The 21,298-nt window shown below is 42.5% G+C and overlaps 1 protein-coding gene across 1 annotated transcript; it reads right to left on the bottom strand.

The window, feature by feature from the left end:
- Window positions 1-262: 262 nt before the first annotated feature.
- On the bottom strand, window positions 263-21,171 carry LOC115797780 (uncharacterized). The gene is made up of 12 exons (XM_030754276.1): window positions 20,761-21,171; window positions 19,205-20,061; window positions 18,942-19,122; window positions 18,170-18,309; window positions 10,628-11,193; window positions 10,231-10,504; window positions 9,928-10,123; window positions 8,763-8,947; window positions 8,375-8,470; window positions 7,656-7,820; window positions 4,893-4,986; window positions 263-2,403 (listed from the first exon to the last, which is right to left on the bottom strand). Exons 2-12 carry the CDS (start codon window positions 20,025-20,027, stop codon window positions 2,340-2,342), a joined length of 2,784 nt encoding a protein of 927 aa, XP_030610136.1. The 5' UTR covers window positions 20,028-20,061; window positions 20,761-21,171; the 3' UTR covers window positions 263-2,339.
- Between the last annotated feature and the right edge of the window lie 127 nt (window positions 21,172-21,298).

Below are 21,298 nucleotides of genomic sequence, written 5' to 3'. Positions count from 1 at the left end.
ATGGGTGATAAAGATGAGTAACGGACCAAACAAGTACAGAAAGCTGTCACATCACGTTAAAAAAAAAAAAAAGTTGCTGAAACATAATTGCACACTGTTCAAATTTATTTGTAACTCTTTTAAAATAAATGTGCAAGACACTGAAGAGGAAAAATAAAGCAGAAATTAAAAACAAAACAAAACATAATTCGTGACTTGTGCATGCAGATGATACAAAGTTTATTTTTTCCAGTGTTTCTTGTGACATTTTTGTGTGTGTGTGTGTGTGTGTGTGTGTGTGTGTGTGTGTGTGTGTGTAAATTCTCAGAGAACATTTGCTGCATGTACACACAGTGAGACCTGCAAGCTCCTGTTTTCATTTGTAGTTGTGTTAAGAGTTTGAGTACTGCAAACCTGAATCTGTAAATACAGCAACTCAGGTTTAAAAAAAAAAAAAAAAAAAGCTGACATGCAGTAGTGTTACACGAGCCATTTACTCATGAATCCTTTGTTTTTTTTAAAGGTTAGAGACATCAAGTTCTACTCAACAGCAAACTCATTTGCATGTCCGTATGTCATTTGTAAGCTTGATGATCAACTTCTTCATCCTGCCTTTTCTCTTTCTAACCTATTACATGCACTAATTTTTTTTTTTTTTTTTTCACAAAACCTAAAATATACAGGTTTACCAGAAAATACATTTAATAAACATTACAAGGGGAAATCCACACATTTAATCACTGTGAATGCTTTAAAAAATGCCTTAATTTGGCAAATTTGACATAAAAGAAAAGAAGTCATATGAAAGCAGCAGCACATCTGCAAAAATCAATCAAGCACAGCTCAGCTCAGGCAGGCCACGAAGTTGATCCCGATGCGAGCCCACGTCAGCCGACATCCAGTCTGATTTAGGCCACCGCTACTCAAGCTGCTTTAGCCTGCACGCAGTTGTTGCTGCCTCTGCAAACCTGCACCCCCTGCTGTTTCTGACACTGCTGCTCTCCCCAGCTCTGGTTTTCCACATATTTACATGCTTTTCTAGAGCTATACTACATTTAAAAAAATAATAACAATCACAATTTTCTTTTAACTATAGTGGTCCTGACTGAAATTATATTTTACACGACTGATTTAGCTTTACATGGTCGTATTAGGAAATTTTACTGCGAGATTAGAGTTGAAGGGGAGGGGTAAAGCAAAACACAGAGAGGCAAGCAGCACATTGACATTGTCAATAACGGGGCACACGCAAGATCATCCACGGCACAGGCACATTAGCTTGCCAATTTAGATTTTTTTTTTTTTTAGGTCTGATATATTTAATCTATCAAAAGTGAACTCAAACTCACCTAAGTGATAAAAATCTCTCTGCATTCCTACAATAACTTATCATTTCAGACTGCTAGCATATGCTTCCCCCCTGAGAATACCAACATGGTATCTGTTGTACTGACGCTTATGGCTGTACTGTCCCTCTACTGAGTGAAGAAACAACTGCTCGAATGAAACACGAGACAAAGGCACGAGAGAGGTTTCAGAGCCACTAAGAACACAAGTGAAATACAGAGTTATCAGCAATCTCTCATCCCCAAAAACAAATTCTCCCCATTTGAGGAATCACTTCATAAGAGTCACACATTCCCTTCTTCTAATTTTCAATCAACACATTGTAAACAGTTTGCTTTGAGCAAGAGCACAAAAGTGGTTACAGACACTTGATACAGGTTAGAGACATTCACATTTAAAGGGCAATCAGGCCCTTTGACTGACTACAGTTCAGTCATCTATCAGAATATATAGCAGGAAAACAAGGCAGGAGGTCAAAGAACAGAAGTGAACAAATGTAATCTCGTTATAAAGCCTGGAGTTAAAACACTTTAGTGCCAGCTGGGTTTTCTGCATAAATCAGAAGCATGCTTGTTTACATTTCTTAACTTAAAGGCTTTATCCATAGCAACAAAAACAACAACAAATCAAGTATTTAAAAAAAAAAAATCCCTTTCTTATATCTTCCTTTCTTTTAAAAGTAGTAACCAGCACTGTTCACAGGCAAGGGTTGTACATCAATTCTTAGAAAAATGTTATGACTTCATAAAAATTCAGCACACTGGTTGCCTAATTTCATGTCACTGAAGTTATAAAATGTCACGTCTCACACTGGATGCAACCACACAGTTAACAATTACAAGTCACTTTGACAGAAGGACACTTGGTGGCATTTATTTCAGAACGGTCGCACAATTAGTCACCCACAGGTCAAATTAACCCTCTGTTTACCCACGACAGTCGCTCTCTCTGCTGAAGTCTTCCCCCTGCACACGGGCACTTCCACGTGCAAAAACAGCGGCTCAAAGCCCGGATTATAGATCAGACAGTCCCTCTGCGTGTTCACTCAGCTCCATGGTGTAATAGTCCAGAGGACGCCTGAGAATGCAGACGGCAACGTTACCAGATACAAACTTTAAATCCTTCACAACTTTAGTCAGAACGTTTTGTGATTTTCCCGTTTGAATACCCCCACTATGTCTTCAACTTGCCTCATATACGAGCACTACTTCAGCAACCTCCTGAGCACCCTTAAATCTACACTGATGTTGCTTCACTCTGAGATGCACTTAAAATATCTCTAATAATACACACGGTGTGTGGTCAAAAAGTTCGGCTCCTGCTACATTTGGGTCTCGTCCAATGTGTCCCATCGGTGACCCTTAGTTCTTGTCATGTCATGTCCTCTTTTGTTATTTTAATCATTGGTCTTCATGTATTCCTGTCACTTTAACTTCATCCCTTCGGTAGCGGTTACTTGCATCTTGTCGTGTACATAGTTTTTCAAGGTCTTTGTGTCTATTTGTTATTCTTCTCCTCATCTTCACAGTTCTTTCCATCTGTGAGACCTCTCTACTATTTAAAGGTCTTTGCCTGCTCCTCTCTGTGATTTTTTTGCCACGTTGTCTGTGTGTGTGTTAATGCCCTCAGCCTGTTCTTCGCTTATTAAAGATCTGGATTGTGACTTTTACTTAGCCTCCTGGTGTCCTGCATGTAGGTAGTCTTCCTCCATGCACATTACATGCAGTTGTGGTAAGCAGGGTGGGTAGTGAGCAAATGTTGTGTTGGTGTCAAAAAACAAGATGGGGAGATGTCAGGTGCCATAATTGTAAAGAGTTTCATCCTGATGGATATTTTTTTACAGTGAGTTTATGATGACAGACTTTTCCCAAGGGAATAAATCAGGGGACGACCCACTGCATGCTCCTGGTTTAGACACTACTATTTGATACTGGTCTCGTAGCTCTCATCATTAATCATGATGCTCAAAATAAAACTCAGGTCAGCTCAACACACAAGCTGACGTCTGCTCTCTGTGCAAGTTTGAGATCTGTGGCTGAATTGAAACTGTGCACACGCAAACTGTTACAAATGTAGCAGGAGTGCTGAAACACTCACAGCACTTCACAAATAGTGCTGAGAGGAAGAAAGGTAAAATTCAAAAATAGTTGTGGTCAGAGGTTTATAGATATTCATCATGGTCATGCATGTAATGGTAACTTTTAAAGATTTCTTTGAAATGTTCTCTTTCCAGGGTAGAAGTTCTGTGCAGCATACATCTTTAATGACTTAAAATAAAATTTAAAAAACAAGAATTAGGTGCACAAGTTTAAAATTAAAATTTTGGATTTTCTCTAATCCACACAGGCTCAAAAGTTTACATACACCCCCACTAATATTTGGTTAAATATCCCTTTACAAGTTGCACCTCAACCAGATGCTTTTGGTAGCCATCAATAAACTTCTGGCATAATTCTAGCTGGATATTTTACCCCTCTTCTTGGCAGGAGAAATCCAGAGTTAATTTAAATTGGTTGGTTTCCTGATACAAACCCAGCTTTTAAGCACAATCCACAAATTCTGAACAGGGTTGAGGTCGTGGCTTTGGGAAGGCCATTCCAGAAGCTTAATGTTACCCTGCTTTATTCATTCCAAATCCAGTTCTGTTGTGTGTTTGGGATTATTGTCCGGCTGGAACACCCAACTGTGTCCAAGTTTCAACTGTCTAGCTGTTGATTTGAGGTGAAGTTGGAGGTAGTCCTCCTCCTTCATTATTCATTATCTAATTTGCACAATGTACCGGTACCACTGGTAGCAAAAACAGCCCCAGAGCATGATGCTACCACCACCATGCTTGACAACTGGTACAGTGTTCTTAGGTTTGAAAGCCTCACCTTTACTCCTCCAAACATACCGCTTATCATTGTAGCCAAATAGCCAAGGTGTCAATTTTGGAGAAGAGGTTTTTTTCTTGGTCGGCACCCTTTCAGTCCGTGGTGATGTAAAACTCACTTCACTCTGGACAGGGACGCTGGTATTCCTACAGTTTCTATTTCATGGAAGGCTTGAGTTTTGGTGGTTTCCGGGCATTCCTGAAGGTCCTGACCAGTTCACTCTCATCTGAGGTCGACAGTTTAGGTCTTCTTTCAGGTCTTGACGCAGTGGTGACACATCTGAATAACTTGTACTTATATACAGTTGTTTGATTTGATGATCTTGGAATCTGCAGTTGTTTAGAAATGGCTCCAAGTAACCTTGCCAAACTGTATAAACCTACAATTCTCCTTCTTAGATCTTCAGAGTTCCTTGGACTTTCCCATTGTTCTGGGTATTGGTCAATCCAATGAGTGCTGTTAAACAAACCCTTTTCATGCCAGCAAAGAGAAACTACCAGTTGTAGTCAAACATGATCACTAACGAGAAGTTAACAGGCCTTGTCAAGTTAAAAGATATTGTAGAACCTACAGCTCCACTTATTTAAGCGAGTGTATGTATATATTTGCCTGTACGTATACTTTTGAGCATGTGTAGATTAGAGAAAATATCACATCTAGTATGAAAGGGGGAGATAATGCAGGAGTCCTCACCTCCTCCTGTAGAAATACGTGAACAGAGCAGCTCCTAGTCCCAGCACCAGGATCACGGCCACTATCAGCCCAATCTGCAACCCCAGGGCAGATGCTAAAAAGAAGACAAAAGGTAAGTTACGCTGTCCTGGTTGTGATTGGTGTGGCAACATACAACTTTATAAATAGAGTAACAAGCCAACAAGGCCGTTGTCCTGGACAGATGACTCACCTTTCCCACGTTCCAACCAGCCATATGTTTTACTTGTCAGTCTGAAGGTGTTTGAGGGGGTGAGCTGCCATTCACTATGACCTGGGTTTCTCATGCTTAGGTTACATAAGGAGGTAATTTGTTTGATTTGCTGTAGTTTGGTGCTCTTTGGTTGGTTGAAATTTTTTATAGATTTATTTGTTTTGACCTTTGCTAACCCTGATTCTCATTCTCAACTCCTGAATTTTTATAAAGCTATCAAACAAACAACAAATGTTAACATTTTAACACGTTGTTCCTGTGGCTTTTTGGGACTTGGGGACGATGGATGTTTTGTTCATGCTGAGTCTTAGCCAGCCCTAAAAAGGCCATAACATACACTTTCTGAAAAAGTGAGTAATTTTAAGAATAACAGCAATTTAAACATCAGGAGAAACTTTAAAACTGCAGCAGAATTGGTTTTCTTCAGATCTTCCTATGCATAGAAACCCACCTCTTTTTCCAAAAAAGACCTTTCCTTTATTTTTTTGGGCTTTTGGGACATCGCACCTGGGAAATGTTTTAGCATCTCTGGATAGTTTGTGTATTTCATATCTGTTATTAAAAACTATGTCTGGTGTTCTAACATTTAAACTCACAGAAAAACTACTGGTAACAGCAGGTTAGATTTCATACTAAAGTACGCCTTAATTAGGGAGGTCCATCAGTAATTGACATTTATAAATCATGCATGAAATACGATGATTAATTATATGCTGCATATACCATGTAATAGAAACAGTGAAGTTAAAGGTCTTCAGCCTGCTGCAGCAATTCTAATCTAAAAGGACCAGCTCCATTTTTTTAGACAAGTTTTGAACAATCTCCAACTGTCAACATTAACGAGGGTGGAAAAAGGCATCACATTTCCTATGATTGTTTCACAATAAAAGCATTTACTCTCTCAACACTTGAAATGCAGCAGCAGTAATTTAGTATAGAACCAGTAAAGTTGGATTACCTGCATGTAATTCAATCCTGTATTAGGATGGGAGCTAACAATTAGGATCATAATGATTACTTTAAGTATTTTCAGATTTCATGCAGGAGGCTGGTGCACTGCAAATTTTATTTTTTCCTCCCTAGTAACATTTTCAACTAATTATGTTAATTGGCAACAGGTCAGTAACATGACTGGGTGTAAAAAGAACATCTTGGAGATGCTGAGTTTCTCAGAAGTGAATATAGTATAATGTTATTCAATGTAAAATTGTAAAGACTTTGAATATCTCATCATCTACAGTACATAATATCACAACATTTGGAGAATCTGGACCGTCAGGTGACACCGCATTAAAAACAGGCATGATTCTGCCATGGAAATTACTGCACGGGCTCAGAAATACTTCAAGAAATCATTTTGCTGGGCCGTCCGTAAATGCAGGTTAAAGCGCCATCACGCAAAGAAGAAGCCATATGTGAAAATGATCCAGAAAAGCCACAGTCCATTTAAAATGAGCCAAAGGCAGCCATCAATGCTGAAGGGTACAGTGAGAGGCTGTAGAGCACAGGTGTCAAACTCCAGGCCTCGAGGTCCGGTGTCCTGCAGGTTTTAGATGTGTCCCTGATCCAACACACCTGAATCAAATGGCTGAATTACCTCCTCAGTATGCAGGCGAGTTCTCCAGAGTCCTGCTAATGACTTCTATATTTGACTCAGGTGTGTTGAAGCAGAGACACATCTAAAACCTGCAGGACACTGGCCCTTGAGGCCTGGAGTTTGACACCCCTGCTGTAGAGCAATGTATGGCATCTTTTTCAGGGAAAGCTATTTCAGCAAGAAAATGCTAAACTGCATACTGGATCTATTACAACAGCATAGCTTCATAGTAGGAGGTGCTGAACTGGCCTGTCTGCAGTTCAGAACAAACAACAAAAAATACAACAGACAACTCAGGACTGTTGAGCTAGGATCCTACAGGATCCTTTTTTTCTGTCTGCTTGGTGGAAATTGAAATTGAATTGAATATATCAGACAAGAATGGGACCATATTCCTCTCCCGGACATTTATGGATTCTTATTAATAGCTGGGTTTAGCAGGGACGCTGGTAAACGAAGCTCTGTCCCAACTTTTGAGATGCGTTGCTGTCATCAAATAAGCCAAAACTTTTCTTAAAATGGTACATTTTCTCAGTTTAAACATTTGATATGCTTCTGTGTTCTATTGTGAATAAAATATGCATCTGTGAGATTTGAAAATCATTGCATTCTGATTTTATTTACATTTTACACACCGTCCCAGCTTTGTAGGAACCCGGGATTGTACATGCTTTTACAATGGTGGACGCTCATATCGAACCATGACCAAAGTTTACAATAATGAGGTCAAACTATGTACGAGTAATTCCTGTGTGCCAAAATCTGACAGGTTTTGCCACGATCAGCTTTTTAAGCAGGTACAGACATAAGACATTTCTTCTGTTCTGCAGTGAATTTTAGGACCATACTCAGGAGGTTAGACTTTCACTGCAGACTACAGGCTACTGACTGATTGCATTAGTTAATCATTTTTAAATGATGATGACGTTCTTACTTGTGCTTGTGTAACGATCGATGGTGGGAGAGGAGCAGACGTCTCCCTGGGTGGACGGCGGGTTCATGTGTGACGTCTGGATGATCAGGGCCCTCTGATGGGCCGACAGAGCCTGAATGTTCCCCCAAACTCGCAGCCAGCCAGACACACAAGAAAAGTTTGCCCCTTGGACAGGAACAGATAGACAAATGTTTCACTTTCTACAAATAAAATTGCTCAGGATGTGCTTTTTTCCTTTTTTGTAGACACATACATCCTGGGAGATGGAACAGTACAATTTGTGGCAGTTTTTCAGTATACATGAGGGATACAGGACATAATAATGAAAGGAAACAAGCTACACCCGAGCCCGCCTATCTCCAAATGATTTCATTCTGCAAAGATAAGCTCTTAGAGCTGATAGTGTTTGCTGGGGCTGCTATAGCATCCGAGCGATGGACAGCTTAGGAAAGAAAAAAAAAAAAAAGAACTGTTTGATTATCGAGAAAACTCGGCTGCTGGTTGGTTATACTGAAGCCGATTATATCAACTGCACCCAAATACACCTGTATTCAGTTATAATTGTGTGTTCCTGCAACACTGATTGAGCCAACTGTGGCACCAGAGATCGTAATCTTCCTTTTTTTTCCCCCCACCGTTTTAAAGAGCAGGGATGAGGTGCTAGATTCTTTTGTTGAATATCTGCCTAATGTGGCTGGTTTTGTGTAAAAGTGCCTCACCTTGGAGATAGAGTGCAGAAATGCCACAATGACATCTCTGCTCTAAGTAGTCTGCCACCTCAGAGACCCTCTTCCCATGGATCAGACCACTGCAGTCTATGAAAAAGAGAAAGTAAGTGTGTGAGCATTTAAATACTGTTATCATTAGACAAAAAAAAAAAAAGAGGAAAAATGCTCATTAAGAAGTCTCCAGTCCAGTAATGTGCACCGTTTTCTGCTGCAGTGTTACTAATATAAAGTCAGACACACACTTTCTTGCAACCACAGAGGTGCCCTCTGCTGGTAATTAGAAAGAATGCAGGTTTAAGGCACTTCCATGTACCATAACCCCCCCCCCCCCCCCCCCCCCCCCCCAACTTCTATAAATGTTAATTTCAAGATGCCTCACCTCCCACCTGCTCCTGCCAGTCAGCGGACATGGGTCCGAGGCAAAGATCAATTTGACTTGAGAAGGCGGAGCTCGGACAGAGGTTGGTGCTGTGAGGTGTGGGAGAGGAGGTGGTCCAGGAGGAGGGGCTCCTCACCTCACAGCATGAACACCGGCTAAGTGAGACGGGACCATCTTCCACTGACCTGCACATACAGCACAAGCAGAACGTTGTTTGAGCACACATGCAGCAATAATCAGAATGGTTACGTATCAAGCAGAAATGCATACCAACTACTCTGATAAGTTTGACTACAGTTTTCATGCACCTTCTCCCTGATTTTGTGCCAGCTGTGATTGCTCCATCAATCACAACTAAAACCAAACCTATACTTTGTACAGAAGTTCATTTATTTTCCCTCAGACATCTGATTATGACTCTTGGACCCTGACCTCTATTGATCTGATCTTTGCGCTGTCCACCAGGATATCCTTTTCCATCCTTTTTTAAAAAAGTTTTTTTAAGCCCAAAAAGCTAAAAATCTTAATGAAAACAACAATTTATTTGCTGTGAGGTCGAATGGTGCGCAGCAATGAGCACAGACATCATAGTCTCTTTTGTCTGATTTTATCTGGCCATCACTCCCGGTCTTCTCCAATGTTGTGCTGATGGAATATGAGCAGAAATCCAGTTCAGTATACACGCCGCACACACACGCCTCCAACTGCTTGTTCTTGATTGAACCATTTACTGCTACCTGGAGGAAAATAATGGTTTTCTACTTTTACTTTAAGCCTTAATTACCTGCGGTGAAGCCTGTTTGAAATGTGTTTTTCTGTTCAAATCATAGACATGTGCAAGTCTGACAGACCATGATTCACAAAATATGGAATTTGCTGCGATTAGAAAACATTTATGCTCCAAGTTTCTATGATTTTATTCCACTGAAGTGTGTTGCATTATTATAATGTAATGGAGGCAGCTATACGTACTATACAACTAATGAAAAAGCTTAATCCTGTGAAGATGTCAGTTTAAGTCATTTTTTCTGTGAATAAGAAAGTCTTTTTGTAATAAGTTTTCAAATATTACTACAAAACTGTGCTTGTGTGAGACATCATTAACTATAAGTTCAAAAACATAAACGCTGTCTGCGATTCATGCGTTTGAGTTCAGTCTGTTTACTTGAGCGCTGGCATCACTTGTCTCCCTCTGGTGGTGGACAGAGAGAACAGCAGGTGTTGGTTTTCACTAAACACAAGCACATCTCTGAGGCTGGAGTTGGTCAGAGCAGTTCCAGCTCTGCAGACACTGAACAGGTCGTAGCACAAGACTACAGCTCCTCGTCCTGGAACCGTGGAGCCCTCTGGGAAGGTCTGATCTATGCAGACAGAGAAAGTGAAGGGGTTTAGAGACAAAAATGAGGACAGGGAAGAAGACAAAGAGATTTGGTTGACTTGCAGCAACAAAATCTTCAATTGCTCTCACCTGCACTGCTGACATTTCCAATGATGTAAAATCCATCCTGGTCAATAGATCCAGTCAAAGGAAGAGCAATCACGGTCCCACTACGCTCCTGGTCAAACACAGAGAGTACCAGGCCCTGCAGGTCTGTCATAGGGGGCCCATGCAGCTCCACAAAGTCCTGCTGCTGGCTGTGATTGGTCCAGTGGCTGCTAGCCACCTCACTGATAACCACACCCTCAGGGGCAGGGGGAGGCCGAGGGCAGCTGTTTTCCCTCAGAGGGGTTGGCGGAGCCACCTAAACGTAATGGCGCAAGACACAGAACTTTATTAACTTTAATAATGTCTGACAAATACAGAAAAGATAGTAAACCACCCAATCCTGACTTGCTGCCTTATTTTCTGAAATCTTAATACTCACTGAAAAAGCAGACAGGTCATAGGGGTAAAGGCCTCTACAACGGCTAAGGGCCTCATCACCAGGCAGAACCTCTGGGTCCTCCAGCAGTGGCAGCTGTCCTGGGGTCAGAGCTTTACTCAGCTCCTGTGCTTCCCTGTCTGATCCTCTCTGTCGATAAACCACAGCATCCAGGAGGCCTTTGGTAGGAATCCCCCTCTGCATGGCTGATGGTGGGCCAAAAGGGCTACGATAGAGCGCCACGGCATCTGGTCCATTCTGGATGGTGTTGGGAGGCAGGCGAAGTGATGGGGCTGGCACCAACCTGTCACTGCCCAGCAGAAAATACCCTTTGGATGTGGTGAAGTGTCCACTCAGGCTGATCTCCCTGTATGGCCGGTTATTGTGTGCGCTGAACAGCAGTATCCAGATGCCCTGCAAGGAGACTCTGCGACCTGACGGGTGCCACAGCTCGATGTACTCTCCGTCCTCTGCTGCGCCAGGTGTGTCAGTGTTCAGCTCATTAATCAGGAAATCACTATTCCCCCAGGGTGGGAGGTGAGGCGATGAATCTGTGCCTCCTGGAACCACTGATGCATAAAGGAAGGAATTCATTGGGTAAAAGAGGAAAATGCAGGTCAACAACACAGTAATATTTTCCTACAACTGATGATGTCCACTCTTAAAGCTACCTCATACGTTTCAGTCATGAAATATGCGTGTTAAAAATAAAGATGATGTAATCTATAACAGCTCTTTATCCTCTCAAGGATATTCGAGTGTGCGTGGGAGTTTGCCCAACCAGTCTACATGTGCTTTGTGGACTTGGAGAAGGCATTCGACCGTGTTCCTCGGGGTGTTCTTTGGGAGGTTCTGCGGGAGTATGGGGTGTCTGGCCCATTGTTGCGGGCCATTCAGTCCTTGTACAACCACAGTGAGAGCTTGGTCCGTATAGCCGGTAATAAGTCGGATTTGTTTCCTGTGGGTGTTGGACTCCGTCAGGGCTGCCCTTTGTCACCGATTCTGTTCATAATTTTTATGGACAGAATTTCTAGGCGTAGCCAGGTGGCGGAAGGCTTCTTCCTTGGTGGCCTCAGAGTCTCATCTCTGCTTTTTGCAGATGATGCGGTTCTGTTGGCTTCATCAGGGGGGGGCCTCCAGCTCGCAGTGGAACGGTTCGCAGCCGAGTGTGAAGCGGCTGGCATGAGAATCAGCACCTCTAAGTCTGAGGCCATGGTCCTCAGCCGGAAAAGGGTGGAGTGCCATCTCCGGCTCAGGAACGAGTTCTTGCCTCAAGTGGAGGAGTTTAAGTATCTCGGGGTCTTGTTCACGAGTGATGGGAGAAGGGAACGGGAGATCGACAGGCGGATCGGGGCTGCTTCTGCAGTGATGCGGACGCTGCACCGGTCCGTCGTGGTGAAGAGGGAGCTTAGCGTAAAAGCGAAGCTCTCGATTTACCGGTCGATCTACGTTCCTACCCTCACCTATGGTCACGAGCTTTGGGTAGTGACCGAAAGAATAAGATCGCGAATACAAGCGGCAGAAATGAGTTTCCTTCGAAGGGTGGCTGGCCTCTCCCTTAGAGATAAGGTGAGGAGTGCGGCCATCCGGGAGGGGCTCGGAGTAGAGCCGCTGCTCCTCCACATCGAAAGGAGCCAGTTGAGGTGGCTCGGGCATCTGATTAGGATGCCTCCTGGCCGCCTCCTGGGTGAGGTGTTCCGTGCATGTCCCACCGGGAGGAGGCCCCGTGGTAGACCCAGGACACGCTGGAGAGATTGTGTATCTCGGCTGGCCTGGGAACGCCTTGGGGTCCCTCCGGATGGGCTGGAGGAGGTGGCTGGGGAGAGGGAAGCTTGGGCTTCTCTGCTTAGGCTTCTGCCCCCGCGACCCGGCCCCGGATAAGCGGAAGAAAATGGATGGATGGATGGATGGTAATCTATAACACTAGTGATCTCATGCTCATATTTAAGTTCAAGATTTTGTCAATTTCTGAAGAAGAAGATGAAGATCACACAGTTGCTTCATACTTGTAAAAAGGGAAATATTACAGAGCAATGTAAAAAATATTTTAGAGAAAAAATGTTAAAGAACTTCTGAAGTAGATGAGTGCACCTCAGAGCACGGTGCAAACACAGAGGAAGTCCTTTATATATTTACCATGCATTATACTAGACAAAAAAAAGTGACTCAAGTTTTAAGCTGACTGAGACCAGGCCATTGCCATGCTGGATGCTGGCACGCATGTCTGAGCTGTTGCTGCAGTCTTGCATGTCCATGACATGTCCATGTCCATGTCCCCAGAGCAATAACTCTGCCCCTTTCTTTGATCCCCGCTAATTTGCATACTCTCTTCCCGTTTGAAACCCAATCATCAACTGACCCACTTCCAGGCAAACTGCCAGCTGCTTTCTGAAGTGGACTAAAACACACATTTACTTTCTGACAAGTCCGACAGGTCTAATCAATAATGCGGTCACCTCCAGGTTAAAGACATTTGTCACAATGTCACATTTAGACGTCGCCACCCTCTAATCAAATTTATCCCCCTAATATTTTATCTTATCCAAACATGGTCAGTCTGCTGAATCACATTTCAAAATGTGTATAGACATAGAGTGAAGTATAATGTAATATATGATGTAATATAAATATGACGTGTCTAACTGAATATACAGCCTCATGCATGGAATAAATGTAAGTATGACAGGCCTCAGCTCTAAACTACTAGCCTAGGCATACAGCAACATCATTCCACTAGTACTACTACTAAATGATACTGTAACTACTACTACCATAACAATAAAAAAAAATCCCCAACAACAGCACACTGAGGAGGCAGGTGTGTCACTGTCAAAGTCTACAATCGTGAATGGAAACACAGAGAGTCCACAACAAGGAGGAAACCACTGATTACTGTGTGCTTAAGACCAGGAAGGCCAGATTAGACTTTGCCAGAAAACATCTAATAGAGCCGACACGGGTCTGTAAAAAGAAAACATCTTTTAATTGAAGGTTAACTTGTACCAGAAAGATGGGAAGAGAAAAGTATGAAGAAAGAGAGAAGCTGGTGGTGACCCAAAGCACACATCATCGTCTGTCTAACATCCTCACGGAGCAACTCGAGGGAATTTATGTTAGCTTTTCCCATTAATTTTAAACCTCTGAAAATGGGAGACTGTGTATAAAAATGTCTGTAATTGCTAAACAGTTCATGCAAAGGTTTTATAAAACTCCCTGAATTAAAGCTGAAAGTCTGCACTTCAGTCACATATTGATTGTTTGATTTAAACCCCACTGTGGTGGTGTAGAGAAGCAAAACTAAAGAAATTGTGTCTATGTTCCAATAATTATGGAGGGCACTGTACAAGTAACGTCCAGAGACTATACCTCATATTAAACAGATTGCATATTCATAAATTTTCATCCATCCATCCATTCTCTTCTGCTCATCCAATTCAGGGTTGCAGAGCAGCTGGAGCCTATCACAGTTGCCATATATTTTGATACTGAACTATAAAAGCTATTTAAAATATAAACTTGCATTCTTTTGATTATGACTAGTGTATATCTGTTATTACTGCAGCATTCGCTAACCCTAGAATCTATTAATACCAAAATGACAGGCAGTGTTACATACCACACACAAATGATTTCCAACATGTCAAAACAGGTTACACAGTTTGAAAATATTTGCTACTTTTGGGATGAGAGTCGATTGTTATTTTTGACATGAGCAGCACCAGATGAAATCAGGTGAGATGTAGAGGAGAGGGAAGCTTTGGCTTTGACATGATGTTTGTATGTAAACTTAAAACCAAATTTATTAGCTGATTATTTGTGTTGCATGCAATATTTATGCAACGGGGTATCACTTAGGGATGCAATAAAAGACTGACTGAAACTGAAAATATCTGCATTTGTCCCAAACTGGCTTCTACAAAGTACCACCAAAACATGAATTTTTATGACACTACATGCTTAATAAGACTGACACCGCATAATTTATTAATAAGGACCATATTTTCCCAAACACCGGGATAGCTGCCTGTTTCAGGAAAGCTCTACTGTAGCCCGGGGATCCACATGGATAGGCTCAAGAGAAGCTACTTCCCACAGGCCATCTGGGTGCTCAATGAGAACACTGCTTGGGGCTACAAAATCCTCCATCCATCAGCTCCACCACTATAGAACAAACACAGTCATATCCCATAAAACTAACTCATATATTGCCATTGTCTAACTAATCAGCTTTAGTAAACACCTAATTTACCCTAACCCTAAAACCCTCAGTGAGAACCCAACAAATTGGCACAGAATTATTGGAAGGTCTGTACCACACAGCGAGCCATATTAGACAGATAACTCTATAAAAACGCTCCAAAAGGCACCAATCACACGGCACAGTGGAGACGGTCAGTTCAGTGACCCATATTAGCAGAGGTGATGCCACATGCTGACCATGACTGCACACCTGTCAATCGAAGAGGCTACACCTCGATGGAAACTATCCACACAGGTCACAGCTGTGTTTCTGTACCAGGCTGCAGAGAAGCTTTTGGATGCTGTACAGTTGGACTTTTTTTTTTTCCATCAGAGTCTGGCTTGACTTGCTTTTGGAGCAATTTTTCACTTCTAAAAAGTTGCTGCTCATCCTCTGTTAGTGTCTGTTTTCCATACAGCAGAGAGGAAGTTTTTATGCACCACCTACAAAGCATATTATGGGTTTCTCAAGCTTTTAGGGGTGTGGGACCCCTTACAGGGGAGAACATTTTCCAAGGACTGCCTCATAAATCCTAACACACTGATCTGAGGTGCCTCACTTGATAAAATACATGAATAAGTCTACAGCTGATGATGCAGTCAGATATTTTTCCATGTCTGCCAGCTAGCTGGCTGCTAACCACTGTGTAGTATGGCTTATTAGCCAGTACGAGTCCCACACGGTGGGGAGTAGTGAACTACATATAATGAAACTAGTATTTTAATTATATTTTGCAGCCTTACTAGTAGTTCAAACACTTTCATATTCACTTGCTGATTTAAAAAAAGTTTTTGGTATGTTTGTCCGTTAATTAACAACATTACAGCAAAGCTATCAGTCCGATTCATACCAGATTTGCACAAAAGATGGGCAGTGACCCCTAGATCACCTGATTAAATTTCTGCCATAATTGGGGTAAGGTCAAGGCAAAAAAACAAAAAACAAAAAAAAAAAAAAAAAAAAAAACAACCCCACCCCACCCCTCAAAATGTCAAAAATCTATATCTTTAAAATCTCCCACAAAATGTGTCGGTTTCAGTGTACAGTTGTGGAGGCCCAAGAAATAGTACCAAACCAAACAGCATCTAGATCTGCAGGCTACTTGAATTTAACATGGGAAATCCATTTATCACATATTTTTGGCCATATCTCAGCTGAAAAGAGACACATCATCCTTATTTGTTGCAGTAAGAAGCACATCACTATTGTCCATGTACATGTGACCCGGATATGATCCAGATACACGAATTAATGACAACTTTTGACTCAATCGATACGATCACTCAATTCCCCCATTATCGCCCACCTGACAAATTACATATTTTCTCATTATAAGAGATAAATCTTTTACAAACCATGAAAATGACCATAAAATTAAAGTTAACTAAGTGTCATCTCGATCATTCAATGTTTGGAGAGTGACACGTTGTGAGACGTTCAAATCAGCTAAAACATTTGCTGGGGGCGGGCTTGTTGTGCCCAGCACCACTTGTTTGCCCTTTTATCAGCAGTTAATAACTGAAACTATTTTGGGGTATTAAGGAAATTGATCATTTGGGATTTTTGATTTTCATCACTATTGTTTCCTAACTGTGACTACAGCCTCCTTGAAAGTTTTGCCTTATTAATGTGATCCTAAATGCTGTGGAGGCATGCCTAGACAATACATTTGTTAGGCAGCCACTGCCACACAGAGCATGTGCAAAGTGGTGGGCGTTGTACAGTTCCCACACATTGTCATCAAGGATAAACAACCCAAATCTCACCCTGAGGAAGAATCACAACAGCCATAATTAAGTAAATAGTTTAACTTTGTGTCAAATATATGTTATGACTTTATTATTATTATATGTTTTTTACAAAGTAGTATGAACCAGTTTCTCTAAATGCCAATTCAGATTTCTCCTAAAGATAAATTTGCTGTAGTCCAACAATTTCCAGTGTGCAAGTAAAAAAGAAAAAGAAAAAAGAAAACTCAACCCTGCTGCAAAAACATGCATAAAGGCTGATATAAGGCTCATACTGGCATTAATAAACATCAGAATCAGAAATGATTGAGCCACTTACAGGCTGAGCTTAATCACCAGCGTCTTATCGCAAAGTCTTCTTGGACAGATGAGAAAATCTTACCACATTTTGCTTTTTATTAGCTACTCCTGAGCTTTCACTCTGACCACAGGATCTTCATAAAAATCTTATTTGATTTATCTAAACAACACAACACATTTTGTTCCTGTTAGATATGCAGTTTGCAACTTTGTATCAGTTTTTGGTCACTAATAACTGAGAGCATACCATCTGCTTTTTAGCCACCAGCTTCCAAATAACCAAGGTCATTGTCTCTTTGGGAAAATTCCTGCATAGATACCAAAAAAATATCAATTTGAAAGCGTCCATGCTTGCACGTCTATGCATGTATCTCCGTATGTTACACGTGCCAAAAGGTTCAATAGTCTTTTCCTGCTAATAGCTCATCCAAATTTTCCCACGGACACTCATTGGATGTTTTTCTTTTTTTTATTATGGCAATGTCTCCTTGCTGCACTCACGTCTATTGAAGTCGAAGCTCCTAAGCGGTATCCTTCCTGCCGGTCGTGCTCGTTGGGATGGTACAAGTGACGACTCGTCACATAAAGAGAGTGGCAAATCCTCACAATACCACACACAAAGGCACCACAACTTTGCAGTAAATTGTGGGAGAAGGATCAAGCAGTTTTATCCTTATTTCTAGACATCAAAGTCTTTTTGTCTCCCTGTCTGTCCTACGTCTTGTGACTCGTGGATGATAACTTTCATAAATCCAAACTTGTTTCGTTTGTCATGTTACTGTTTCATAATGCAATGTTTTCAGTGAGTTACGGGTCTGGACTGCAGCCAGGGCAGTTTAGCACCTGGAGTCATGTTGGAATACATGCAACATGTGGTTTAGTGATGTCTTGCTGAAACAAACGAGGCCTTTATCTGAAAAAGGTGTTTGTCGTTTGGCAGCATAAGCTGCTCGAAACCTGCAGGCTATATATCATTCTGCATTAATGGTGCACAATGCATACCAATACCATGAAATCTTGATTATCCTTCCCGTGTCCGTGAGTCTGATTGGGTCCAAGTTGTGTAAATGTTGTCATCAGACCATAGATTAAAGGGTCCGTGTTGATGTCTGCGTGCCTGCCAATTTTACATTACAATGCACCGACTACACGTGCGCCACAGGCGGCGGACTTAAATAGCGGGTTTTGGGTCACCAGCTTTATTCAGGTTAAGCCACATACATACATGCATGCCTTGAAAGCATTTGAAACACTTACCATTGCTGTGAGGGCATATTTTTGGCCAAGGGCACTGGTTGGGCAGCCCAGGAGTTTGTGGAGCCTCCCAAAAGATGCCAGGGTCTCTGGCCCAGTTAGCCACACCACAGCGACTGAGATAGAAGCCACCCTCTCTCAAACTGACAAAATAGAGGAATCATTAAGAAACCAGTTAATGATGGATGACATATTTTAACTACAGGCAAACAAAAACCCAATAATAAGAACCTTAAATTGTAATTGCTGCTTTTAGTCATGCTGCTTGCGTTGCTTTAGTCCATGTTGTTACAACTGTTGTCCTGCAGGTCAAAATTTCCGCATAACGACAAACCACACATTTTCTAATCTTCATCCGTTCAGGGCACTACTGCACTTACAAGCACAGCCTCAGAAAGATAAGACAGCTGTAAAACATGCTCATTTTTTTTTTTTTTTTATCATCAGGGAGGTGTTAATTACATGCAGTGGTCAAATTTAAGTGCAAATATCAGCTTGAATGAATGGCTGCTTCTGACTACAGCTCCACTGTAACCACGCACTAAGGAAAAGAGGAACAGTGGTCACAAGCTGACCCTGTCCCCTCCACTGAGTGACGCACGCTCAGTGTTGCACAACACTTGAAACTACTGGATTAGAAATAACCACAGAATATTGATGATTGCCAAAAAAAACGAAACTCATAAGTGCCACCATGCTAGGAATGATTCTTTTGAACATTCAAAGCCGAGCTGGTTAAAATTGTGGAAAACATGAAACTATCAAAAAGTCTTGCCTGTTGCTCAGCTGGTACGGCTGCCGGCCCGGTATGAGAGTCTCTGTGAGGTTGGCACTAGGCTTGTTTCCAGGTCCGGCATACACAAACGCATCTAGAGGCTGTATCTGGCTCAGTGGACTGCCCACAGGAAAGTCTGTAGCTTTTCCACTGTAAATGGCCACTGCCCCAGACTCATCTCCTGAGAAGAAACCATTATGAGAACAATCATACAACAATAAGCTTAAATTACACTATTAAAGTTATTAGCTCAGTACACCAACCTTTCATGTAGCTCTTTTCTATGGTCACAGAGATCAATCCATTCCTGGAGGTGTCCACATCCACGTTCACACTGACACTAACCCTGTCTGTTTTCCCGTCCCACACTACCAGCACCAGAGGACCTGCAGCTGGAGCCTCCGTCAGCTCCACCAACCCATCCACCTGCCCTCCACCTAGCTTCAGCTCAGTAATTAAAGGAATGGTTGATGGGGCAGCAGGTGGGGTGCAGTTGTTTCGCTGACCAGGGGAGGGTGAGGACACCTGAAAGCCCCACCGATCTTCAGACAACAGGCACCTTTCGATTGATTCATCCCCCTCGAGCGCCGTTTCATCCTCAACAAAGGCCGGCTCCCCAGGTGTCAGAATTTCAGCGAGGAACTCTGCACCTCCAGTGCGGCGAGTCATGTAGACAACAGCATCCACTAACCCAACAGCCGTGACGTTCATCTTTTCACTATAGCGAGCAGCAGATGTGCGGTAGAGGACGATGGCATCTGGGCCGTTCTGGACTGTGTTTGGCGGCAGGAGGATGGCCGGTTTAGGCAGCATGTCCACCGAGCCCACCAGGAAGAAACCTCTGTCATCCGTGCTTTGACCTTTGAGGTCCAGCACTTTGTAGGCTATGTTTCCATTTCCATTATAGAACACGAGGGTGTACCCGTCCAGCGAGGCCCGCTGTCCGCTGGTGTGATACAACTCCACGAACTCAGTAATGTCCAGTCTTGGGTTGTCGGCATTGATCTCGCTGATGATGAGGCAGGGGTCACCACTGACCATCACCACCAGGCAGAGGCAGGCGACGCAGGCCACACTGACCACCATGATTTACAGCTTCACTGAAACAGGTTGGAAGCTTCTGCAAAGACAAATAAAAAAATAAAAACATCACCACCAGTTGCATTCCTCAGTGACATAAACTCAGTTAAGGAGTATTAATATGGTGATTTCAACACCCCCCCCCAAAAAAAAAGAGAGTAAATGACATTTCACAGTTGTTCACCACTTGAGGAGAAGCCTCATAACACCATGAATGACTCCTCTATGAGTGTATTTTTTTTGTTCATGGTGACAGTGGGAATGCACGTCTTCTGAATGACTCATGAATTGTTGCGAAACGCAGTGGCAAGCAGAAGGAAACTTTGCATGAAACGATGAAATGCCACACAAGTGAATAAATGCGACTAAGAAACCAAATGGCCACACAGTTTGAACTACATTAAAGCTTTATCATTTTCCAGGATTTATTTAGGCACATGGGAATTTACTAACCACATTTCTAAATCAATATAAATCTAAATCTTCACAGAATATAACGTTAGCTTTTAAATGTGCGTGTTAAAGAGGTTACATTAGATTGCACGACAGTCGCTCTTTGGAGAGGAAGGGGGAACGCCTGAGGAGTTAAATTCTTCCCCCCAAATTATCTGCCATCTCTCTGCACTTATTCCGGTCACGGTTAGGCTGCCATGCATGCATCTTTCCGTCGAAAAAAAAAAGGCTGTCAATCTGCTTTCTATCAGTGCCACACAAGGTCCTAAAAAGCGTCGCGACTTACAGCTTTTTCTCGGTCCTCTTCGGCCAGGTATCGCCTGTTTGGCGGTCCGAACTTCTCAAGTGAATCCAAAATCAGTTCCCAGTCGGAAATATTATTGGTAAAGTTTGTTTTCTGTCCTCCGCAGATCCCGTCATTCACAAAGCAGCACTTTCTCCCCCACCACCCCGCAGCACCACCGTACTGTGGGCGGTCAGACTGACTGAGGGGGATGATGCCTGCCAGGGAGGCTCAGGCCAGCCACAGGCTGAAGACAAAACGGCAGTAAACGCAGCGAAACGCAGTGCTGGCAGAATAAAACCTAAAGTTTAGCCCAACTTTGTATCTAAACTGTAAGCATGTCTTTTTGTCTGCGGCGCAAAGCAACCTAATAACCTTCGGCGGAAGACGCCTTCCAAGACCTGAAGGGGGCCCCTGACCCCACTCCGTGATCTAGGAGAGAGTGGCTTCAGTCACACTTCAATGAAAAGTCCAAGTCCCGCCCAACGCCAGGTTACACGGCCTCTGCTGCAGCAGCTTTCATTAAAAACTTTCATTAAAA

This window comes from Archocentrus centrarchus, chromosome 19, assembly GCF_007364275.1.
Source record: "Archocentrus centrarchus isolate MPI-CPG fArcCen1 chromosome 19, fArcCen1, whole genome shotgun sequence".
In the NCBI taxonomy this organism is placed as follows: Eukaryota; Metazoa; Chordata; class Actinopteri; order Cichliformes; family Cichlidae; genus Archocentrus; species Archocentrus centrarchus.
The sequence above is the reverse complement of the archived record's forward strand: the minus strand, read 5'-3'. Positions and strand labels throughout refer to the sequence as shown.